Genomic DNA, 25936 nt, shown 5'->3' with positions numbered 1-25936 from the left:
CTAACATTACAGATATGTAATAAGCAGTTTGGATATTTCGTGCTATAAAAACAGGTTTGATTTTGCTTGCGACTTGTCCTTTTCTTTCCATCGCACCTCCTAATTTATCTCCATGGCTACCTCAGGTCCCTTAGTTGCTGGGCGGACCAAAGACTTTGTGCAGAGGATTTTGGCAGCCAGCGCAGGCGGTCAGAACCAACGCAAAGAGCCCCCACAGGACGGGGATGAGGCATCGGGGTAAAACCCCAAAACAGCAGTCCCTTTTCTCTCCGTACCCTCTTCTTCCAACCCCGCCCTCCCAGCACCACCAACTTGTCGAGACCAAGCTCCTCTACACCTCTTCTGCTCTCACGTCGTACACATTTAAGCAAAGAGACGGCAAAGTGGAGAGGCTGGGAACCAAGAGGAGGTGAGGAAGAAGAGGAAGGAGTAGCCTAAACAAAGCGATAGTAAATTGCTACCTTGCTCCTGGTCCTCTCCTGTTGGTCCTCCAAACAGCAGCCGTCTTCACCGCTCTGTCTCTGCAGGCTGCACCACAACCACCAACAGGCCAGAGCTGCTGCTGCTGCTGCTGCTGCTGATGTCTCTGTATTCTGTGTTCTCTGTGTGCGTGCATAAGTGTGTGCGTGTAACATACTGTATGAGCGTGTATAGTGTTCCTCTCTCCCTCTCTGTGCTGTATTTGTACCCCATTGTGCCTATGAATAGACATTGCACTGTTTTGTAGATGGTCGTAGTTGTTGTCAGGGGGCCGTTAGTGAGCCGAGGGCGAGGGGGCATTTGAGGATAAGAGGAAGTTCTAAAAATAAGGAAGTGGGAGGAGCCCAGGCACGGGAAACAAAGAAGAGGGTGTGTTTGTTTTGGTTTGGGGGTTTTTTTGTTGTTGTTTTTTGTTTGGCTGGGCTCCTATAGAAGCTCTGCATACCATTTGAATTGCACCAGCATCTGAAATGAGACCCAATGCCAGACCAGTCAATGGTAACTGATGGAAAAGTCCTTCGGAGCTTTAATAGTCACCCATCCCTCTCTGACACCCCCGTCACCCCATCAAAATGTAAGCAGAGATCAAAAGAAAAAAAAGAAAACAAACTGCACCTTAATTTAAACTGACCAAAGATAAGTGATACTGCTGAACTACTCTGACACCTCTCACCACTTCAGATGCTGCCAGCCATTAACACACCATCCTGTCCTGCTGAGAGAGGGGTGAAGTGACTGATACACTTTTAATTCTTGTCCTATTTACCTGCATGCATCATTCAAAGATGGGCATCACCTGATAGACTTAGATCCTTTTCACGTAAATGCACTACCGTCACGGACCCGAGAGGCCGTGGTGTAGCAGACGGGACTTGACCAAACGCCTTGTCGATTGGTTGGCCGTCTAGCTCTGCAGCCTGGTGCTCCTTTAGCTGATCTGTGGTGGATTTATTTTTTACCCCAAAAAAGGGAAGTGTCCTCGATGCCTGCCCCAAGCCCTCTCCTCAACCCCCTGACCTGATTATGTAGCGCAATTTCCTGACTTGCAATGACAAATAGAGAAAAAAAAAACCACACACACACACTTGTAGAGCTAGAAAGCAAATAATTTGTTTTTGTTGATTTGATTTTGTTGTTATTTGATGATGCCACAGCCCACAAAGTGGGCGTCAGTCTTGAGAGTTTTGAGAAAAAAAACCTGCCTTTTTATTTTCTGTTTTTCTTTATTTTTCTGTGGTCTCTGCTAAAGCTGGAGACCAACCTGTCCACACTCTGTAAATGTTGTTGGACGCTAAAAAAATTAATTAAGACCTTTGAATTGCACTGTGGTAAGAGCAACAAAGCACCTTTGAAGAGGGCTTCAAATCCTCCAAAAGAGAGAGGAAAAAAAAAGACTCTTGGCACCTTTTTCTAAAGACAGATATTGATTGAGAGACTTGAGGGCACCAAGCGCTTTGCGACCAACTGCTGGTTTGGGCTTGTTTCAGTATGGTGCTACTATATGATGACAGAAAAGTCATGCAAACACATTTGGAGGCATGAGGCAGTAACTGCTGACTGGGTTTTGGCCTGCAAGGACGTACTGTTGTAATAGGCGGTTTGTTTGCATAATGACGCCTTTCTCAAGTGCCTGGAGCTTAAAGCCACAGGGACCTGTGTTATTAAAACCTATTACAAGGTAAAACTTAACTCGTGACTGCTGCGCCAAGCTTGGCATCACTTGACTTTACTTAGAAGAAGAAGAAGAAGGAAAAAAATGCAGGCTCATCTGGGGTCACCAAAAAAAAAGGTGAAGCAGAATGTTTTCCTTTTAAATTAAGTCTATACATGGAAACCTACATTGTTTTCACGTATATGTTGAAATCTATTTGTGGAAACAGTAGTGGGCACTGGTTTCTGTGAACATCATATCTGGGAAATATACATAGGGGAGCGCCTGTTCTCGGAGCAATTCCCTTTTGTTTTTTAACCTTGACAAGCTCCCATCTGGGCTGCATTCCAAAGCTGCTGTTCTACACACTGCCCCCTTTCTATGGAAAAAAAATTGGAAAAACAAGACATTTCCTGTCTCATTCAGGAACGGAGCGGTTCAACTTAAACTCTTCACCTCGTGGATGTCTTGCTTGTTGTCATTTTTTTTAGAAGAGTGAGGGGCAGCTTAGCGTCGCTCCTGCTTTTAGTTTTCTGCATCCGCTCTGTTCTGGGAAATGTTGCTCATGGTTGTATAAAGCTGTACTGTAAACAGAGGATTCCTGTCGCTCAGCTGGAATGGCCTTCCTTGCTGGGGAACAGAGCGTCGAGGCTCTGGTGCCAAAGACGGTCTGAGAATGAAAAGATACCCGATTCAGCTCTAATGTCAATGAGGCGTCCTCAACGTTACCACAGAAACCCGCTCAGGCTTTCATGTGATCATCCATGAAGAGACGCGTGATCTCGGGGAAGGTCACTGAGTGTAGCTAATGGTGTGCACTTCTACACCCATAACTCCCCCCCCCCAAAACACACACTTTCTCCCGGGGGGCTGGGAAGCTGCTGATGCTGCCAGCATAGTCACGGGATCGTGCGCTGGCAGCAGCTCGTGCAACAACAACAGAAAACAAGAGGAAAGAGCAGAGAAACAACTGTGGAGCTCGCTGAGCTTTAAAACGCTCTCACACCCATCTGTCACGTCAGAGGAGGAGGATGAGGTCTTTGTGTTTAAAGACTACACAAGTTTGTACAGATATTTTCCTTCGTTCAGATCGCTGTTACGTAACACAGCGCACCATCTGCTGTGTACATTCATCTATATGCCAAAAACTGCAAACAGTTGTAACACGGTGAATTCCTGCCTCTGATCCAAATAGAAAAACAGCCGGTTTTACACAAGCGGTGCGCTCATCTAAGGGCCTTAACTGATGCTGTAGCTTGTTGTATTGTGGAATATCCCTTTAACTGTAAAGCTTTAATAGGGAGTGGCCGGTCTTGGCAAGGCCACTTGTTTCTGTTTCTCACATTCCTGATTCAGTTCCTCTGTAGTGTTTCTGTTTGTGTGCACCTGGAAGGAGGAGAGAGAGAAAAGTGAACTGACCCAAAGATGTCAGTCGTGTGGTCACTGTTCACTTTTTCACGGTCAGAACAGGCCGAGCCCGGCCCAGGCTCAGCCGCGGATCTGCTGGGGTTTAACAAACAGCCCAGAACAAACAGTCTCGGCTTACAATTTTGTCCACATCCGACCTAATATAGACAATGACTCTGCAGAAACTGGACGATTCTTATCTGACTGGCTTCCTCGTCGGGTGTCACCATCTGCCAGACGCAGAGAGAAGTAAACAATTGTGAAACTTGCCTGTTGCTCATGTGCACGTGGGCTTTTTCTGAGAAAGTTCTGGAGAAAAGGGGAAGACGTTGAGTGCTAAGCAGTTTAGGGAATGGTGACAGTTGAAAGTAAGGAGCTTCTGCATATGTGGTATACAGAGAGGACACACGTCTGAGGCTGTTAATGATTGCTACCATTGTGGATTTCCCACTGAAAACGTTACAGGGAGGTTTTAATCTTTTCATCCATTTATCTCAGCAGACTAAGTTTTACGTTTCAAAGCAGTATCGTTGACTGTTGACATTTTAAACGTTAGAGGTGCATTAAATGCTGGCACGGAAGTATGGATACGAAAAGATGCAATATAACTGAGGCAGGTACTTATTAGAACAACAACAAAAACCCCTCTGTGGGCTTATAAAACAGTAAAAGCACTGTATCTCATACACAGCTGTGCTGTGTGGAGATGCTCTGCTTTTGAAAGACTTCCAGTGGAATTTTGAACTGCAACCAAAACATGAGAAAATGAATTAACAGTAATTCTGGTCATAAAGTGATTTCACAACCGAGATGACCAGACCGTCCCTTTTTCTGGCTGCTGTGAACAGGATTTTATTTCATTGTCTGTTATCTTCAGTAACTGTTTAAAATCACGAGATTAACCGATTGTTTTCTTGTTTGTTTTTTTACACTCTGACGTTTTTATAGCTGCCTGAGGAAGAAGTGTTAACCTCTGCGTGTGCCATGCTTGTAAAGTGTAGCTTAAATCCTTGAAGCAGCAGTGTTAGGGTGAGAACAATTAGAAGTGGTTGACCTTCCTAAGCTTACACATGGCTGCAGTGGCTTTTTGGACCAGGCATTCAGGCCCTGTGGACCCGCCGGGCTGAATAGACTCATCAGTAAGACTACACCGGTGGGACGCTGCTGACCTCCAAGTGCCCGTCCCCGCTCTGCTCCACTGCTCTCATTGTTGGAAACACTCTGGCTTCTCCAGTTTCAAAGGCAGGGGAGGCCAGGGAAGCGGCACTTAGTCAGGGACCCTGAGTAGTTTATCCAAACCCTTCTAATCCCCACCGTCACCTCCACCCTCTGCCACACTCTGATATCTTTCAATCGCCCTGGTGGCCTGCGTCTCGATGCCCCGCTTCCTTTATTGCTGACCTGGAAACTTCCATCTGGAAGGAGCCAGATGGGGCCCAAGTGTCAGTTTCAACCTGCAGGTCCATATTACTTTTCTCCATCAATTAAATTGAAGTGGAAGGAGCTAGACGAGGCTTTGCCAGTCGGTGCCTCGTGTGTTATCATTGCATTTAAATCAGAGAGCGGAACATCTGTTTTTAGAACATCTGGCAGTGGTTGTTTAAGGACTCTGACTTTGTATGATTAACAAGGTCCTACTTGTGCACACCATGTTCTGCCAAACCTAGATTGCTTGCAAACTTAATGATAAATTATTGAACATTTTATTCAGGCAGCAAGATACCACAACTTCAAGGCTTTAGAGGAACTGCTTGGTGCTTTGGGAAATACTGTTGCTAAAGGTTAAATCGTACCTTATGAGGTTATGTGTGAGGCTTTGGTCTTGTGTTAAAGCAGCGGTTGCAATGTCATCTTAACTAATTTGCTAATCTTTTATATGTCTTTATCAGAGTGGAATTTGAACTCTCGCCATTAACATTTTGGCAGCAGCTCTGTTGTTCTTTTTGGAGCTGTATTTAGGTTAGAGGGTGAAAGCACTGTACTGTCACCTGAGGCCAGCAAACTATATCAAGAAAACGTTTGGTTACAGTACCCACAAAGAGATTACTGTTAATTAGGTATAAGTGATAAAATATTCAGATTGCAGTCATCAAAACTCAAACACAGACTTGTTGAAAGTCCACACAAGTTAGAAAGTCACATTGTTTGTCAGATAATTCCGTTAAAAAATCCTCAAAGGCACCAGCACCACCTTTAAAGCCGGGACATGCAGTTCAAGCTGAGGCTTAGCAGGATTCATATGTCCAACAGAAGCAGTGCGATCGCTGTCCGCTGGCAGTCTGAGAAAGAATCATCTCCCTACACTGAGCTCCGTTTCCAGGTGGAGGACGTGTACAGTCTGGTACAACTGGGAGCTTCTCTTGCTTGTGCTGGTGTTGGTTCGTCAGCCAGCTGTGGAAAACAAAAGTTAGGCTTCCAATGAGCTGAAGGGAAACCAAATGTTAAAAGCAAGAGAAAGTGTCACTGTGCTTTTCATGCTGTAGTTTTTGGATCTTAGACACGTACATCATCCACTTCTGCCGATGTGCTGTCAGGATCTTGGAGGACACCAAAGGAGTTTGTTTGGAGTTGGTGAACCCCGTTTATGCAGACAGACACACTTAAACAGCTTCTGCTTTAGGAAACAGTCATTGCCTAGAGTTGCCTGTGTCTGCACCTGTCAGTCAAACTGGCCATGGCCAGAAATCCAAATGGGTGAATAGTAGTTGCCGTAAAGTGGGAAATTAGCTGTAAAGACCAAAACTATATATTGTACCAGGCTGTAATCATGTTCATGACAGAAGTTGGGCATTTTAACATGGGAGTCTATGGGGATTGGCTTGCCTTTGAGCAAGCCTCAAGTGGCAGTTAGACACGTCTGTGGTGCCTTTGTTCTTCAGCCACAGAAGCTGGTGTTTAATAGAAAAGTCCAAAGGACACTTTCATTTCTGTTAAAAAAGTTATTCTTTTGTACTTTTCAGGGGAAATACAGCTGATGTTTTGGCAGGACAGTAACGTATGCAGTGACCAAAAATGCAGACATTCATATTCATTCTCACAGAGCATTTCGTACTACTAGTGGGTTTTGAAAACCTGCATGGTTGTAGCATCCGATACGTTAACAACGTGCTGCACATGTGTTGATGGCACAGCCGGTGGCAGCTGAGACACACCTCGTGGCTTTAACCAAAACCGAGTCAGTCGTTTCTGTCCAGATTGATGATGAGTCGAAACCAAAGGCCAGTTGTGGATGTGAGCAGTTTAAAAAAACAAAAACAGAAAAACATGTCTCATTAGAAATGAAATAGTACTTTAGTATTCTAGAGAAAAATCCTGTGGAGAGAATAAAGAGTGAACAATCACATCCCTGCTGGTTCTTTAATCTGTCTGAAAACACACTGAAAGATGGGAGGAAGGAAAACTAAGAGACTAGCAAACATTCCACAATGCCATGTCATATACTGTACAGCAACCCTGTCTCCTCCTCTTCCCTTTCTCTCCCCCTCCCACACCCCCCTGTCTGTCTCTCAGTAATCCAGTAATCACAATACTACAGTAATACTTTGGACCTGTTAACACATTAACTCATCTTTATGTAAGTCAGTACGTAATCCTTAATAATAATCAAAAAAAGAAAAAAATACAAGAAGTGCCGTACAAATAGAAGCCTAATATTTTTTGTTTTTGTTTTGTGTGAGTGTACTGTACACCTGTATAATGTATATTTTAATATTTATATGCAGCTGTTGTATTAAAGTATATTTTTAAAATAAAACATGAGTTTGTTCTTTTTATGTTTTTGCAGTATATCAGGTTAGAAATGAAGCATGTGGTGATATTTCCTGTATTTAATGTAAAACTGTATCTGTGCTAACTTTTGTAAACACTTCAGTTGCTGTTTTTACCCCTTCTTAGTGTGACAGAGACAGTGTTTTCGATTAATGTGCTCTTTATTGTTTCTCTTCATTTCTCTGAGTGGCAGCCACAGTCAGGATTTGCGTTTCCCTTTAGGGACCCTGAAAGGTTCACAAATACTCAACAGCTCCCCCAGCAGGCCTCACAGGGTTAGAGTGGCAGTTATTAATGTGGGTTTTTACATGATATCATACCGAACACAAATGTTTAGGAAACATGATAACGTGAAGCAGACAGTTAGAAACAGAAAGACTAACAGTAGTCTGGCTCACATTTCTGTTAGATAAACCAACGCCTCAGAGATGAGCAGAAATACTGAGGTATATGCCTGCAAACAAAACGTTAGAGATAGAATCAGCAAGGGAGAGTGATACACTGGGAACAGTTTTTATACATTTTTTTAAAAAGCCATTCAATTTGCAGAAGAAGATGCCCAGAACCAACAGCTTTTGGATGAGTCCAAATCAGCCTACATAGAAAGATTGTGTGGAGGAAAAAAGCAACTGGAATACTTCCAGACAGAAAATTTGGATGCAAACCTAAACAAAATTCACCAAAAAAATTTACTTAAGTAACAGAAAATGATACTGATCCAAAGCATATCAGCTGACAGTGTCTTAAAATGTCCCTTTTATAATCCTAAATCCCCCACCCCCAAATTTAAAGTTACCAGTTCTTACCAGACCCTCTGTTGGCCGTAGCATAGAGGCAACTTTCACCACAACTATTTCAGAGATGTCTCGATGCATGCTCAATGATCCAGGTAAGGAAATCCCAAAAATGGGATCTGGATGTAGCAGTTTCAGTAGGAGAGACGTTCAGTCAATCATTGAGTGACTTTGCTCTCTCTTTGAAGAGAAAGGGAATGTCTCAGACGAACAATGGGCTGTGAGGGCAGTTTCTTGATCATTAATATCTGTTTTATATTACTGTGAAGCACTTTGTGGTTTTTATCCTGTGAAGAGTCCTATATAGGTCAATAAAGTAAAAATAAGTTAAATAGTATGCAAATTGTCATTATCATTGATCATTCACCACATAAACAGGGTGTAACTTTAACACCAATTGTCTGTATGATCAACTCGGTCCCCTATAACATCTCAAAGTCTCTGGCTTCGATCTTCAACCCATTGGTAGGCAGCTCTGAACACCACATCCAGAACACTTTGGATTTTGTTGAGAAGGTGAGAAATGTCCTATGGAGGCAGATGAAACTATGGTCTCGTACGATGTTACATCTCTCTTCACTTGTGTTCCAGTCACTGAAGCAGTGGAGGTTGTTCATAAGAGATTACAGGATGACCCCAACCTCAGCAACAGGACCACTCTGACCACAGACCAAGTGTGTTTGCTCTTGGAACTGTGTCTTAATTCCACCTATTTCACCTACAAAGGTCATGTAATACTGACCCATGGCACACGCGGGTTAGTGCACCATGGGTTGTCATGGTGCACTAACCCGCGTGGTTCACCATTGTGACCAATGTGGACATGAAAGAAGTGGACAAGAGAACTCTGTTATCATACCCTGGAACAGCACTAAGTCATTGGTTCAGACACCTTTGTGTCAGGATGTACCATAATTCATGGATCGCATTAATTTGGTGGACCAACACATCAAATTCACCAGGGAGGATATGAAAAATGGCAGGTTAGACTTCTTAGACTGTAACATTACCATCAGTAATGGGGGATATTTAAAGTAGATGTTTAAACCTATGCATATGGATCAGTATTTAAGGTTTCACCCTCATCGTCCACCGGAGCATAAACTGGGTGTCATCAGGACGCTACAACACAGAGTGAACACCAACCCCACAGATACAGCGGCCAGGAAAAACATCACATCAAGAAGGCCCTGAATAATGTGGTTATCCCAGCTGGACATTTGTCAAAGCTGGGAAGGTACCTAAAGAAAGCTCCAGCCGATCCAGGAGAGAAGGACAACTGCTGCCTAGTGAAAACCCTTAGTGATCCTGTATGCATCTAATAATAATAATGTATACTTTATTGATCCCCGTGGGGAATTTACTCTCTTTGTATTTGACTTATTCACTCAGTGAAGCAGTGGGCAGCCACTGAGCAGGGACGGTACCTTGCTCAAGGGTACCTCAAGGTAGCCGTTCAGTGGATTTGAACCCCCATCTTTCCGATCATGGGAAGGTAAGCAACCACTCTACCTACTGAGCTATCCCTGCCCTGCGCTTTCTCTAAACGCCACCGCGTCTCTGTGGCTTTCAAACCCTAAAACACGCTGCGTCAAAAATCGGTCCTCCCCAAGGATCGGGTCCCTGTTTTGTCTGTATTATCAAATTGAACATATTAGACCTTGATGTTCTTTCCCCATCTGATGATGCAAAGAAATCCTTTATCCTTTATTACGTTAGCTAACGTAATAAAGGAGTTTTTAGCACAAACTTTTCAGATGGCCTGTCACAAAGGCCAGTTTGAAGACCTGCAGAATTTGTCACTACTTTGTTGGTTTCATTTTTTCAGATTTTTTAAATGAACTATCTTTCTGATTATAAATGCCATTTGGTATCACATTTGGTCATTTTATACAATAAAAATCATGTACTTGTGGTGATTGTAGTATCCAAATACCACTGTCCAGAACAGGCACAGTGAAAAGCAGTCTTTCTCAAATCCATTCACACTCCCATCGCTCTGTATGATAACTTATGTAAGTTAATGCATTAAAGATGAAAAAATGCCTAAAAGAAATCTTCAAACCCTGCTAACCTTCTGATCTCCTCACACATGCACAGTCACTGAAGCTTGTCAGATTTTTTAGTTGCACTTTAGCTGAAGCTTATTGGCATGTTCATAGATGAAAATATAGTGATATAAAAGAGTTTCTGAATAAATGTTACTAGAAGTGAGGTAGGGACGTTTAATTAACTGTATCAACCCTTCTCTCAAAAGATCCATTAAATGGCACCATTTATTTGCTTACATTTATATCATCTACATATGATCTGTTGGTTTATTACCTCAGACTAACAAAAATGAAAAATCCACAGCAATTTATTATGAATTGTGATACTTTCAGTTCCAATATTTCTTTTCCTAAAAAACTTACATTTAATACCAGAAATGACCTGATATGATTTGATGGGAAAATGTCATAATTTGACCACAATGAACTATATAACTGTGTGTTTTTGTTTATACATTTTGAAGCCTTGACTCCAGCTTTAAGCTTAGCTGGATATTGCACAGACATCCTGTTAAATATAATTTCATATACTGAAAAGTTAGTCCTCTTAAATAGTCTGCTAGTATATTTAATCACACAGCAAACTTTATTATTTGTCAAACAATAACAAAACAGCCACTAAAATTTCCCACATTAGAAAGCACAAAAGTCTGTTTCAGTGACTCAAACCAGCTAATGTAAAAAAAACAAACAAACCCCAAAACAATTTAAAGGGGTTGGGTGATCATAGGAAAAGTTGCTAATCGGTGTCACTGTGGAGATGAGTGTCTGATTGTGTCACTACTTTTCTACAGTTCCAACATGATTACACTGAACCCTCATATGCAGAGTCCAGAAACAGTGAGTGAATGAACGTGGCTATTGCCATTATTTGTATACAGTCTTTGATTTTAACATGGGTCTCTAGGGGACGTGATTGGACGGACTCACTTTTTCAGTCAGCCGTTGGCTGCCCAAAATGATCCCGTGGCTATTTTGGCACTTGGATGTTGGATTTTCATATCCAGCAGTTGCTGCTTTGCTTGAACACAGCTAACATCATTCCATGTCTGCAGTTAGTTCTGTGCATTGTGTGAGGTGTGCTATCAAGAGTCAAATCACTTGAATTACAAAGAACCATTTATTGGGATTGATTCGGTTCACATTTACATTAAAAGTACCACAATTAAAAACATTGAAATCAAGTCTCCTCTTCAGTGAATTACTGTTCAAGATTGCACAATGCCCAGCTCTGGAAAGACAGTCAATGACTGGTCCTCCGTCAGGAGTCAAAATATCACAGAAGCAGCAGAAATCTTAAAAATTCTCATCAGGATGGATCAGAAAGAGGTTTGCAGTTTTTTAACATAAGAACTGGAATGAAACAAAATGGACCTGTTGGCACTCAAGTCTCATTGATTAAGAATATAAGAGTGAAAGTATTTGTTGCATACACATGGGAGAAACGTTACAAATGAACACTGACGATTTGATGAAGACAAGTCAGAACTCATCTATACGAGGAGCAGCAGAACGGAGAAAACAAGAGAACATATTTAACGTTCTGAAATGACGCAAAGCTCTCAAACGGCTCCGCTTGTCTAAACAACAAAACATTCACATTAGCACCACTTACAGCTTACAAAAGGACAGTTTTCTTTGAAAACAATGGAGTCATCATCGTTCAACTGGATGAATCATGCCCCGTCCCACTGACAGAAATCGCTGTGAGAAACTCTGAGCCATACATTTGAACATTTAAAAACAATCCACTGTAGGATCTATGATTTATATGACTTCTCAGGAAATGTCACCAGGTGTGGCTCAAACACATATTTCTATCTTCATGGTTTGCTGCACAGCTCAATCAGTTTGTCAGCACATGTCACTCAAAAACAAACAAAAAACAAAACAGTGATTTCAATTTACAGCTATACAATACAGTAGACACAGAATGGAATACACCTCTTTGTCTGCATTAGGCTCTACTCCTAAAAATGGCTTTAAAGTAGTTCATCTTGATATTCGAAACACAGACTGAGAGCTGTTCTGTACTTTCGTTCATGTCCCAGTATCCATCTAAGCCTGAGGCACAGGAAGTGTCCCTCCCCCTTTCTCTGAGTTATTGCATTCAAAAATCAGACAGCATCTGCTTAAATCAGGCCTGCAGGTTCTTCTTCTGCTTTCAGTGCCTCTGTCCAGACTCTGATTAAGCCTCCTTGCTTATTTCAGCTAAAAAGCTTCTTGGCCCTGCCTACCCTCTGATTAAAATTTGGTTGGACGGGGGTATTGGCAGGACAGCAGTGGAATTCAAGTATCAAACCATGGTCTGAGGCCAAAGTGATGCAGCTGACATCATCAGTCTGCAGGATTGCTTTGAAGGAAATCTTCCCATCGAGACGAACGGAGCTGTGGGTGAAAGCCGATCTTTGATCACGGAGGAATGGTGACAACAAGCTTTAAATCAACTTGCACTAACTTATAATGAAATGCCAGTTTTGGAGAAGTGAGCAATTGAGCTGGGCACGAGGGCTGAAACAAAAATAAGTTCTCAGGTATGAAGCAGCTTAGGGTTTGTTACAGATGTCATTTCACAGATAAAGGGAAGGTAACACTGGGCTACAGAAATGATGGCGGGGGGAAAGCACAGGTCATGTAGGATACAAAAACCTGTATGCAAAAGTGGCAGATTTTTCCTGGTATTTCTCATCTGCAGCAGCCACTGACACAGGTGAGTAATGTTTGGCATGTTGTGGCATAATGTTGTGTTTGTGTGATATTTGGAGATGTAAACAGCATGTAAACAGGATTCACGTTAAAACGGAAGTCGCTCTATAAGCACATGCATCATATACCATCCAGTCATATATGTACACAACCTGTCTCGTGATGGGTGGTCCATATAAACATCTGGCACTCATTCAGCCTCTGCCTACTCTCAGCTCTGCTCGCATTAAAGAGCTCAGGCTGCCTGGGTTTGTTTTATGTGGACCCAATATGCTCATTTTTATCCTTTGACTGTACCAGAGTAGCTCTGTATCATTCACGTCTAAATATAATCCTTATTTAACTTATACTGGGCCTCAGTGGAGCCCCCCAGTTCATCTTCTATCTAAAGTGAACTGCTTTTGCTCTTGCAACCTTCCCTTTAAGCCAGCGGGGGCTTCTGTGCTCACAGTGAGTGTAATGTGCCTGAGATGCCCATATTTGGGCTATCCCCTGTCACTGACATCATACAGAGCCAAGAGTAGAAAAAACAATGTCAAACTGAGTGTTTAAATCAGTCTGAAGCCTGAGCTTTTACCCACAGAGATTATTGCCCAGAGACTGACCTCATTACTTGGCACTTTTATTTCATACGACCACCAACCACTGTAACAGTACATAGGTGGGAAAAATGTTAAGGTCCCCTTTAAGAACTGAATTTTTGCGCAACCGCTTTGACTTTCAATATGATAAAACAAAAGACAAAACAATTAGATGATAACGAATGACCACTCCCTCTGCTGTCCTTTAGGTGACTTTTCCTCTCCAGTGAGCCCATATTGCAAAATTATCTCTATCCTCTCGTGTTTTCTCCTCAGTCAGCAGTGGAAACATTAACAATGACACCACATCCAGGTTAACCATCCACACTGCCTGTAACCTAGAAATAAGATATTCGAAGGAATGGGTAGCCCCCCCCCCAAAAAAAGGAGCGGTTTGATCCTGTAAACCTGGGGTGATTCTTTTCATCCAAAGTGGTCGTGAAGAGAAGAAAGTGAGCCCAGAGTCTGTCTCTCCAGTCTGAGGTGAGCTCTGTACGATCAAAGGATATACAGAGGTGTTTGATTTCGGGGCTCATTAAACTGTCTCCATGCTGCGATGTTTTTGTCTGGTCTCCTCTTACATCATAATCTACCAAATCACACGCTTTTCCACTGAGTAATTTCTCCCTTCCTCAACTGTCCTCCATACTCACATTTTTCACACACAGTGAGGCACATATAAGACTGTATGCGATTAGTGTGGAGCCTCCCGTCCCAGACATATTTCTCAGGGGAGGAGAGCCTCTCCCTCTTCCACCCAGAGGAGGTTCAGGACCTCGGCCTGCCGCTGCTCCCGCTGGTGAATCCTCCGCAGGCGCAGGATGTAGAGCAGGATGGCCAGCACCACCACCAGGATGCAGAGTGAGAACAGGTGGTGGTTGTAGACGAATGAAGAGCGCAGCCAGCTGGGGTGGTTCTGCCGCAGTGCTTCCTGCTGCAGGTCCCTGGAGAAACAAGCGGGGCAGAGGAAGCACATGTTTAATCCAAAACAAATCCTTGCTAATGAGCAGAGCAGCAGGAGCAGCATTCTGTTTAACTGGTGTATTATTTTTGGGGGGCAGGTTTAGGGAGGTGGGAGTCAAGTTATAACTTTCTGTAACTGTTTCATTTCACGGATGTAAAGAGGATGTTTTAAAAATCTTTTCAGGTAAACAAACTCTGTTTATATGATGCACTGTGCTTGTTATTATTAATTTGTGGCTCTCTTGCACAGCGTGTCTTTTGTCCCCCACCAGTCAAAGCAGTTAGCTGCTCCTGTCTCAGCCTGGTTCTACTGGAGGTTTCTTCCTGTTAAAAGGGAGTTTTTCCTTCCCACTGTCACCGAGTGGTTGCTCCAAGTGGTTGCTGGGTTTTTTCTGTATTACTTTAGCGTCTTTACTTTAGAGTCTAAAGCCCCTCGAGGTGTCAGGTGACAGTTGTTCTGATTTAGTGCTTCATGTCATGGTCCTGGGTCAAGCGACCCAGTGTTTGAGTTTATGTATCTTTTGTACTTCTGTTGTGCCTTAGCTTAGTGCACCTAGTTAATTTCTAGATTGCTGTTTAGTCTTGTTCCTTAGTTGTTTATGTCATCTCCCCCTGTACTAAGTCTCCCTGGTTCATGTGTCACGTCTGCGTGGTTATGTTTAGTTCATGTCATGTCTAATCTCCATGTTTCCTGTTTTACTTTGAAAGTCTGTATTCAATGTCAGTGTATTCAGTTTCACCTGTCCTTTTCCTGTCGTGATGGTTCATGTGTGTCAGCTGTGCTCCCATGTGTGACCACTTCCCCTGATCATCCCTCATGTATATTTAGTCTCTGTGTTTCATGTAGTCTGCGTCGCGTCGTCTGTGTTCCCACCCCCTGTGTTCCGCATCTCCTGTCATGGTCCTGGGCCATGTTGGCCCAGTATTCTTAGTTTCCTTGTATGTTTGTATTTTGTTCCCTATTTAGGCCATGTTTCCTGAGTTGCCCTGTTGTGTTGTTCCCTAAGTGTTTTCCCTTCGTGGCTTTTACCCCCTGTGTGCCCCTCTGTATATCTGTGAGCCCTCGTCTCTCCTTATGTTTTATTCCATGTTTCCCCTGCCCGTTATGTTTAAGTTTTCCCCGTGCTCTCTCTCCTCCTGTCTGAACCTCTGTACTTCCTGTTTGACTCTGCCCGTCTCCCGTCAGTGTTATGTTCACCCCGCCCTGTCTCGTTATGGTTATCTGTGTCAGCTGTGTTCCCCGTGTGTTCCCACTTTCCTCGTTAACCCTCTGTGTATTTCTGTCTGCGTCTCCCGCTGTTCGGCGTCGCGTTCTCCCTCATGCTGTGTGTGATTCCCCCTGTGTTTCCTGGTGAACTTTATGTTAGGTTTTCCCAGTTTAGTTTTCCTATTATCTTTTGTCAGCAATAAAGCTGCATTTTGAGTTTATCCCCTGAGTCCGTGAGTTTGCATTTTGGGTCCTCATCCTGCCTGCCACACAGCGACCATGACATCTCCAGCCATAGCCTTTCCATAGTTTGTCCAGTTTAGGTTTCTGTTGAGCTACTACTCTTATGCTGCCCTCACTCTGGTTTGTTCCTTTCATCAGCCATAATAAAAGGCTCGCTTTTGTTTAATCCACTCCTGTATCTTCGCTTGTGTTCGCACCTGGGTCCACCACACACATTTCCGCACGGTCTGCCTCCGCAGATCTTGACACTTCATGAATAAAAATGAACTGAATCGCTCTATAGCTGATTTTAGACTGTGACAAGATAAAGACGTAAGCCGTGTTTTTCATAGCGAGCACATTCCTGTGACACATCTTGTGTTTTTCCCCAAACAAACCTACAAGTTAAAAGGTAACTCAGTGCAGGGATAACAGGAGCAAATCAATGAAAGTACATACCAGCGTAAGTTAGTGTAGAGTTAAAGTGTGACATATCTGACAGTTACCTGAGAGGCAGGAAGCGGGTTTTGTACAGGATGGCCCCCAAAGTCCACTGGACCTCTTTGTCATAAACCAGCTGGGCTGTTTTCAGGTTCGAGTAGTTGGTGGGGAAACGGAAACCAGAGTGTAACACTTCATACACCCAGGCTGACTTGAAGCACTGATACCTGGGGTAAAAACAGCACAATAATGGGTCAGAGGAGGATGAAAGTGACATCTGAGGGCAGGAAAAACAAAGCAGCCATTTAGATTTACAGCTGCAGATAGAGTCATGCAAATGTGCACCACCTGCAGGCAAGAAAGGGAATAACTTTCACAACTTTGCCACCAGCAGTATATCATTCTTTCAAGAATCAAAACACAGTCTGAAGAGTGATGTAGCTGACATCATTAGCCTTCATTTGCCATTTCCCACTGAGACAAACAAAGCTGTGGGTGAAACTCTACGACTGAAAGTGGCAAAACGATGGCAGCAGGCTGTTACATCAACCTGCACTTAACTGCAAAGCTATATCAGTTTCTGGGGTGAACATTTCAGCTGGTACATGACGGTAAGAGTTGCTTTTTCTCCTTTTTTCATGTTAGCGATGTCACGTCATAAAGACTCGCGTGTAAAATTCAAGTTGGTTTGTGTATTTATACATAATTTATACATAATTTATGCATAATTTATAGTTAGTGACGTAAAGAACTGAGAAGTGAGCAATTTGGAAATATTTGTTCTGTTTTTTTGTTTACTGTCCTCGAAATGCTTGGATGTGCCTGTGGCTCCTGGTGTTACTGAAATAATCCACTGTTGTGCATTGGTAGAAGAATTGGGTCAGCCTTACTTACCAAGAGTTTATGGGCTGAAAATCAAGTTCAAAGAGATTCGTTTATATGTGGAAAGCAGGAGAAAAGAAGTATCCTCATTTACAACATACAATATGATCTGCAATTAACTGCAGTTTGCTAGACTGAATAAATATGTGTGTATCTTAAACATGTGAAGATTTTAGCCACAAACATGTCCAGTTCTAGAAATTTGGTTTGCTGACACAAAAATAAACCACAAACCAACGGCTGACGTAACTTTATCCATTTTCTACATATGGTCAGTGAAGTAGTCGGGGAGTAACTGAAGAGTTCCTCCTCATGTGGCCTAATAAAAGTGAATTGGCGATTGTGATAATTACACACTTCACATCTCAGGTTCTGCTCTTTGCTATGAAAAAACTCCCACACAGAACTGGAGAATTCTCAAAAGATGCCACATTTATTTGTGTGTGTCGTTTGTGTGCAGGTGTTTCCACGGATAATTTAGAATAGCATGAATACATCCAGAAAACTGAACTTACTTCAGTCTGCTGTCGTCTGCCTGTTTGGAGTAAAGGTGGTTTTCCAGACGCTGTTTCAGTGTCGACCACTGGGTAGAGCAGTAGTCCTGTTAAATAAACCGAAACATGAAACTGAACTTTCACTGAACAAACACAGAATGTTAAAATCTTTTATCTAATATATTTGTCTAATGGAAGGACTGGTGTTGTGTGTCTGTTACCATAGAAGCTTTGGAGTATTTCTCACTGTTGTACTGCCCTCCTATCCTGAGCACGTCCTCCATACAGTAGTAAAACTCAGAGAAACCATAGAACTCACTGTTGCTGAAGTTGATGGGAGCCTGCAAAAATATTAGATGCCAATTTTTCTTTGCATCTCTACTTTATAAAGAATCAAGGAAAGACTGAGCAGTGATCAATACCATAAACAAAACCTTGCTATCATAAAGTTCCATACCTGATAGACACCTCTTGGTGACATAGTGCCATTATGGAGACCCAGGAAGGGTCGCACTGCCTCCTGACACTTGGTCCAGTCACCCTGACCCCTCAGGTGCAGCGTGCGATTGTCCCGGACTATTGTTTCAGTCAGTCCGATGGGCAGGCAGGAGTCCAGGTACGGTTTGTCCTTACTCAGACCCGTCTGTGTTGTTAGATATCTGGACAATAACATGGAAAAAAAAATTAAATCTACTTCCTTCACTTAGCTACACTGAAAGAATGTGAGGTTTAGAAAAATAAGTGTCTGCAATTAGATAAATCAGTGAACCAGAATTAAATACTTGATCAGTTATAGGATGTTTAAAAGTCTGAATCAACATTGTCAAATCAAGATCATTAATTATTCATATCATTTTATACACAAACGATTCACAGTCCTGAATGTATGTGCACTATGATTCACATCACATGCTCCAGATTGGATTTTAGAGAGGATGTGTGATTGTGTGCAGGTAGATGGCGCTGTTTTTCTAGTTTCTGAGATTAAACCAAGTTAAAGGCAAACAGTAATTGTACAAGGTTCAGCAAAACCTGGAAAGAAGCAAATAGAGAAAACAGCTGTGATAAGTGCCAGCTTGACTTTGGGTAAGAGTAATACGAAAGGCATGAGAGGAAAAGACACCGTCTAGAAGCTGATCTCTTATGGTAACACACCTGGGAGACAGGTGTTGATTTTTGTTTGCTTCAGCTTACTTTTAGAGTAAATATGGGAGCTGTTTAACATTGTTCTCTATGGAAGAGTTGGATGGAGGAGGCATTTATAGGAGAACCTTAATGATAATAACACTGATGAAGGAGGACAATAATGGCTATGGGTAAAACAATGGCTGTAGAGGGAAAACTGTCAACACAGCAGCAGTTGAAAGACAAAAAAATGTGATTCATTTTTGGACTTGTCCCACTCTACCCCACTCTAACCGATCCCACAGACACTCATCATAAACTCTGAAACGGGTGAAAAAAAGCATGAAAAGTGGAACTGAAGAAAAACTATAAAAGATATTGAAAAGATAAATACAAGCTCAATAGTTTAATGTCTTGGCTTCGTTTTAAAGTCTGAAAGGTGTCTGTAGGTGAACGTATGTGGAAGCAGTTAGAGTTAAAAGAGGAGCAACTTAAAAAAGGGTTTAAACACTTCTCTCCATTGAAATACATTATAGATTTTGTTGAATAAAGTTGAATATTTCAAAAAATATAAAAGTTAGAAATGAGAAAAATACAAGCAGACATGTAGAAAAGAAGAGCAATCAAACGGTGGTTGAATGGTTTTTCTAAGTTGAAGGTGATAGCTGGTGAAAAACCTACACAATACAGGATAATAATAATGAAAAATAATAACAAAGATTTGGATTATAATGCTGTGAATGTTTCATCTGCATTCACACTAATTAGAAGTAAAGTGAATGTTATAATATATTGGCTAGAATAATAACAACTGCCTGTAAATATCAGTTTTACTGTGTAGCTCCGTCTAAAGGAAAAATGAGACACATATCAGTTATGCAGCTGTAATGCAAAATGTAGATATTTGCAGGTATCTCACAGTGTGCTTCAAGCATAAAAAACACATGTGACTAACCTGTTCTTGGTGAAGGTGCTGTTAAAGAGCTGGTCCTCGTAGCGCTGCCTGGCCATGTTTCCTCCAAAGCCCAGGAACGTGGTGACATACACTCGGTACACGTGTTGCGTGTGCTCGACGTCACAGCCCAGATTAAACTCTGCGAGGAAGCTCTTCCCTGCCTCCTCCTGAAAACCACAGGCGTGTTACGCTAATGCAGACAGGAGCAGCCTTCCAGGCTACATCACAGGCAGGACAGGTCAGTACTCAGTGTATTTCCTTACTTCTTGAGGTGAGTTGAAGGTGATGGCGCTGGGCACCTCATAGGCGATCTGAAGCGAAGCTCCACCCATATCCATGATGCCCACTGTGCGCCGTCTGCTGATTGGCTGCTGGTTCTGAGAACTTGTCGTCACTTCGACTGTGGCGTCCTCTAAAAAAATTTTTTTTAAAAATATTTAAAAAATTCCACCCCCCAAAAAAATAACCATTTTGCATAAAACACACGTGAAACAAACATTAGTGTGAGTTTGGTAAACATCATGCTTCCGTCACACTCACCCTCATCAGGATGGTCGAAGCGGCCCAAGACAAAGTTAATGCCAATCCATGCATACACTCCTACGAGGTCACAGGAACATGTCGTTTCACAGTGAGGAGACACAGAAACAAGCAGGCAGCAGTTAGAAGTGTCAGATTTAAAGAGTGCCACTATCAGCAGGGTAAACAAGCCTGTCAGCTCACCTTCCTGTTTCCCAGAGATGACCTCAACATGTGAACGGGAAAAGAGGAAATCAAACTCCAGGGGGACATCGGTGACAAGATCCTCTATAATGTCTGCCTGCTGCCTACATGCAGAGAAGTACAGCATAAAACGGGAGGTTTTGTTCACAATATAGAAATACAGAACAAATGAGGAAAGCTGCAAACCCTTCATTTACAAGGGACAGCCAATCAGAAGAAAGGTGAGGGAGACTATATCAGCTTTACTAGAGTAGAGTCAAATAGTTCACAGTGGGAGCTGGAAACAACCATACCAGGTCTCCCTTAAAATACCATTAGATTAAAAACTGATGCTGTTGCGTGGTGTTCTGTTTACCTCTCATGCAGCAGCCGCATGCCAGCAGTACAGAGGATGTAGAGTGGAGTCTCTTTGTGTTTGTTCTTTGGGACATGAGCAGCAGCAAAGCTGAGGAGAGGGTGGAGGTAGTCACTGGCCTGCGTTGGTGTGGTTGCCAGAGTAGAGATTCCTGAGAGAATACACACACACACAGTACAATCAGGTATAAAATACAAAATTCACAATTTTTAGCTAGTTATAAAATCAGAGCTAGCTAATGTAGAAAGCTAATATGTCGCCCATAATGGAATAGAAAGAAAATCTAATGCTGTCAAGATAAGATGAAGTTGAACAGGGTGAATTTGGGTCATACAATGACTAATAAATGACTAATATATAGGTATAGTTGAGGTTTCACACAAACACTTTACATGACATGATCTAAAATATATCAGTGTGTTTTGGTAGGAATAAATGCTGAATTATATGAAAAATCTGGAAGTATTTGATGCAGATCGCTGAACTAGACAAAGCTAAGACATCAGCATTATAACCTTACACACCACACATCAATCATAAAAGCCTTAAAAGGAAAACGATTAGAATGGTTGTCACACAACGATGTCCCGGCATTCAAAGGGTCAGGTTTCCTTTAACTGAAGCATTCGATCTAATCTGCCTGCTGTGGCAGAGATAAAACAAAGTCGCAGGGACTGAAAGTTCCTCACCACTGATGTGACTAATTATTAAAAGGTACAGTGTGTAAAATCTAGTAGATTTTTTACCCCTCCCAATTTAGTGCATAATCCTATTCTTACTCAACATGCCAGGTGTCTATTTGTTCTGGAGGAGGCTGTGAACATTTGTGGAAGGAGTCGGATACAAGTCGGGAGGGTCACATATCTAATCCGCTGACATTAAGTAATTGTGATAATATCAGCCATGGATAAGCATGTATAAGCATTAATGCACAGATCCGTGTGTTAGAGCTCTGATTTTAGTTCAAGAGATGAGGCCTGAGGTGAGGAGGAAGAGGATGAGGTGGAAATGAGGGGAGACAGAAAAGTGATGGATGAGACAGATGAAGAGGAGGAGAACGACATAATGAAAAAGAGATAAAGAAAATATACATGTACGAATATTAAATGGTCCTATCATTTTAATTTTGGGATCTTTCAATTAGAAGTGACTTATACGCCAGTGTCTAGTCACATACATAAAATGGAATTAAGTGTAACACCATCAGAAAGTTCACTTTGCATGGAAAAACAACTGAAGCCAAATCTGTTTATCTTTTTCCTACTTTCTGTTTTCCATCATGTTCTTTCCAGATTCACATGCTCTGACTTTCACTTTTCTGGCCGTGAGCCAAAGGGCAAACAGTGAATAAGAAATGATCTCGCTGTCGCCATCATCTTCTGTCTCACTGGCACCGTCTGGCACCAAAAACAAAACAAAACAAATAAACAATCAGTCTTTGCCGCTTTGTTTCTGGTCTGTACATAAGGCTTAAACAGTTACAGTTAAGCAAACCTAGAAACAATGTTTCTTCTAATTGCTCATTCATTTACGTGAACACTGTGATTCATCTTATGCCATCCGACTTTGATTTACCTCGACTGCTGAGCATAACTAGCCTTTCCTAAATCTTTCTGGGGTGGCTGTAGCTCAGGTGGCAGAGCAGGTCAGCCACTAATCAGAAGGTCGATTCCAGGCTGCTTCGATTTCAGGCTGCCTCCTGGCTGCATGCCAAATATCCTTGGGCAAGATACTAACCCCATGTTTGGTGGTCAGAGGGCCCGGTGGCGCCAGTGTCCGGCAGCCTCGCCTCTGTCAGTGCGCCCCAGGGCAGCTGTGGCTACAATGTAGCTTGCCATTGCCTTGTGTGAATGTGTGTGTGAATGATTGAATGTAGTGTAAAGCGCTTTAGGGACTGAGTAAAGCACTATACAAATGCAGGCCATTTACCATTTCTGACTGAGTATAAAGAGAAATTTAGTACTCTGATCTGCTCCTGTTCTGTTAAGGGTACACCATTTATACAAATGTAACATTTCCTGTATATATTTCAAATTAAAAGCCATTTAGCATTTTAATACACAGAAACTGTTCAGTTCTTATAAAAAGCCTTTTACAGTGAAACTTTTGCAAACCAATTTCCATCTGAAAAAAAGAAACATTCATAAAATTATCAGTGGCTCACAAAACTGGTCAATAACTCACATGTTATTCTACCACAGCAGATAATAAGAAAGGACGTCCATACTACAAGAAAAAAGGAGAGAGAGAGAGAGAGAGAGAGAGAGGAGGATACAAAACAGTAGGATGTGAGGAATATGTAGGAGGATGAAGGACGATAAAAATGGACAGACAGGACTTTTCAAATCCAGACAAAGAACTTTAACCACACATATATGCTCTAAGCACTTCATCTTCCGCGCATCCAAGGCCAGCTAGGAACTTCCACTTAACCTAAAATCCATGTCTTAAAACTTTGATACGTAAAGAAAGGCCCCAGCCAATCAGTAGACCTGAACTAGAAACGTTGTGGCTTTGAAGTTCTAACCACTGTACACCATACTGCCTGGGGAGTAGCAGAGGATCTATTCATAAAACCAGTCTAACATTTGCTCATGTAGAGCTATACTTTCTCAGCAAGCTTTCACACTCTGTACAAACTCCGAGTGAGCTTCGCTTACTCACCAGGCTTGATCTTCTTGACGACAGTGTTGCGGCTGCGGTCCCTCATTTGTCTGATGTCCAGTAGGGTGTGGGGGTTCCCGTTATGGGGCGGCCAGTAATACACAAAGATCCTGGAGCCACTGCTGCCACAGTCCACCACGATGCCATAATTCAGTGAAGGGTTGAGGATGTCAGTAGCCTCCATAGACTCAGTGAGGGAGAGGTATCTGAAGGAGAGCAAACAGAAACATTAGGAGATGAAGAATATACTCAGAAAACTGCACTTATGTACCAAAGAAAGCACAAAGGTGTCAAGAGCTTAAATAATATCCACAGACATGCTTCTTCCTTTAAATCCGCTTGAAACAAATGTTCTACACATTCATACAAAGAAACCGCAGAGTGCATTTACATTTTTCCAAATGAATTCCTTATTTAGTATCTTTCCCTTGTTTACTGAGGAGAACACCTGCAGTCAGTCCCACACACTGAGTCCTTTCAACGGTGCTCTCAAAGCTGGTTATCTGTTTACCATGAGCTTTCCACTCGAGCACACTTGAAAGAGAGGAGGGCCTGCATTATTTGAGCTCAAAGAGAATATGATCGACATGGCGGCACTTAAGAAATTCTCTAGACTTCATTGCTCAGATTAATGGTGGCTGATTATGAAATGCACCTAAATTTATGGCATGTTTTGGCATGCTGTTTCACCCTCCTATTTCCTTAGAGCCATGCTTCGTTTAGCTTAGCTTCTACAACACTGACTGGAAAAGATTTTGGGACTAGATTTTTGAAATTGCATTTTCTAACAAGACAAACTAACACAGGAAGACAAAAATCTATTAAAGTGAGCCCAAAGTAGCATATAAGAGGGAAACACGTTACCAAAAGGCTTCCAGATTTGCAAGAGGCCACTCTGTCAGCCTCTGTGTACGGCTCAAATGAAATGAGTTTATTTGTTTCATTTCCATCCACTCACTTGTTAATTTGGGTCCCAGACCGTCGCTGGGTGCCCCATAGCTGCCTTTGGTAGGTTTCCAGAAGGAAGAAGGCAGAGGTGATGAGCAGCAGCAGCAGGAGCAGAAGCCTCTGTCTTGGGGCACAGCCCAGAGACAGCAGGGACACGCTGCAGTACCAGGAGGCTGGCAGGCAGGACAAAGTAATCCTGTGGAAGATGAAGACACAGCAGATACTGTTATATACAACAGCAGCCATTTTGACATGAAACAGTAGGTAAATACAAGTTTAAGTAATAGCATTAATAAAGGCTCTGTTTTGTTAAGTGCTGAGCCCACAGTAACATAAGTAGTAATACCTGTGTTTCCCACAGCCATGGAAAAACATCTGTTAGCGTGCCAAGCATAAGGGCTTCTCAGGACTACTCTGACAGCAGAAAATGTTATCGGTTTATTACCTTGCCATGTGTCCACGTCAGCAAAAGTACAAAATGTCACAGTCGTCACCTCATGGCGGCTGCAGGCTGATTATGATGTTGTCAACTGAATTTTTTTTCTGCTGGAAGGGAGTAAGAAGGGGGAGGGGGGAGAGAGGCTCAGCGGACTTAATGTTAATGCCCTGTTGTCTAAATGCACGTAAAAATAAAAATAAAATAAAAACTTTACAACACAATAAATACTTTACTCTAGTCAGCTGGCAGCCTGTACACTGGCAGACCTAACTAACACTGTTTGTCTTCGTAAAGCCTTAATTTTACTTGCTACAACCTCAAAAAATCGAATTTATTTGTAACACTTGCAAACAAACAAATTACTCTAGCCTGCCTGCCAGAACAATAAGCATATTGTGCTTCAAATCTGTGATATGTTTTTAAATCCCGTGCTGCACTTGTTAGACGCTGTCGTTAAATAGAAGAGGACCATTTTAGTATAATCTCTCTTTTTTTCCACGGGTCAGTGTAACTAGCCTACCTCTCAGTTATATAAGCTAAAACCGTTACATAAAACACAATAACTGTAACCCAAACCAAATAACAGAGGGAAAAATACATTATATGCTGTATTTATTTATTGGCTACAAGTGTAGCTATCATTGTTAATAACTGTTCAATTATAAACCGGATACGTTTACGAACAACTGATAACCATCACAGCACCCGTATGCTATCACTCGCTCTTATAAACGTACCTACAGAAGCCTCTTCTCCACCATGGCAGTAACAAACATTAATAATACTTGTTTGTAGTTCGACAGATAAGACAATACGACCCCTTATTCTCTCGCCGCATCACCGTAAATTATTAGTTTAGAGAACACGACGAGGAGACGGAGAGGAAATGACCGAAATTTCCGGTTAGCCGGTTGGCTACGTCATCAAACACGAAAGGCGAAGGCTTGCTGCATTCAAGCCTGTAGGAATAATCAGAACTATGCAATGCGGTGGAATGGGAAATATTTTATTTATCCGACATATGGGAATTATTTTATTACAACAACTAAAATAATAATATTAAAAATACATCAGACTATC

The 25936-nt window shown here is 42.2% G+C and overlaps 2 protein-coding genes across 7 annotated transcripts in view; one reads left to right on the top strand and one right to left on the bottom strand.

Moving 5' to 3' along the window:
* The window catches only part of LOC120730712 (CREB3 regulatory factor-like), a 35144-nt gene extending 28365 nt beyond the window's left edge, over window positions 1-6779 (top strand). For all 5 annotated transcript variants that reach the window (XM_040027174.1, XM_040027171.1, XM_040027173.1 and 2 more), the window contains one exon: window positions 126-6779. In XM_040027174.1, coding sequence (XP_039883108.1) covers window positions 126-241 — 116 coding nt within the window. In that variant the 3' untranslated portion in view covers window positions 242-6779. The remainder of the gene's footprint in view (window positions 1-125) is intronic.
* Window positions 6780-11252: 4473 nt separating this feature from the next.
* Window positions 11253-25773, bottom strand: LOC120730710 (ectonucleoside triphosphate diphosphohydrolase 7-like). Of its 2 annotated transcripts, none has more exons than XM_040027168.1 (14): window positions 25594-25773; window positions 24863-24963; window positions 24428-24613; window positions 23470-23675; window positions 20806-20956; window positions 20451-20554; window positions 20268-20327; window positions 19991-20139; window positions 19728-19894; window positions 18105-18306; window positions 17869-17988; window positions 17669-17754; window positions 16337-16498; window positions 11253-14382 (listed from the first exon to the last, which is right to left on the bottom strand). In XM_040027168.1, the coding sequence occupies exons 2-14, from the start codon at window positions 24868-24870 to the stop codon at window positions 14166-14168; spliced, it is 1818 nt and encodes a 605-aa protein (XP_039883102.1). In that variant the 5' UTR covers window positions 24871-24963; window positions 25594-25773; the 3' UTR covers window positions 11253-14165. The 2 variants fall into 2 exon arrangements, with proteins under 2 accessions (XP_039883102.1, XP_039883103.1); XM_040027169.1 differs by having other exon boundaries at window positions 24863-24960.
* Window positions 25774-25936: the final 163 nt, after the last annotated feature.

This window comes from Simochromis diagramma, unplaced genomic scaffold (genome assembly GCF_900408965.1).
Source record: "Simochromis diagramma unplaced genomic scaffold, fSimDia1.1 OVJJ01000362.1, whole genome shotgun sequence".
NCBI lineage: Eukaryota > Metazoa > Chordata > Actinopteri > Cichliformes > Cichlidae > Simochromis > Simochromis diagramma.
The sequence above is the reverse complement of the archived record's forward strand: the minus strand, read 5'-3'. Positions and strand labels throughout refer to the sequence as shown.

Bases quoted from the DNA above. Each gene is read 5' to 3' on its own strand.
- LOC120730710 (XM_040027168.1), bottom strand. The intron at 18,307-19,727 runs GTTAGTCACATG...GTTATTGTCCAG, and splicing joins AGCACCTTCACCAAGAACAG to ATATCTAACAACACAGACGG. The intron at 17,989-18,104 runs GTATGGAACTTT...ATATTTTTGCAG, and splicing joins CACCAAGAGGTGTCTATCAG to GCTCCCATCAACTTCAGCAA.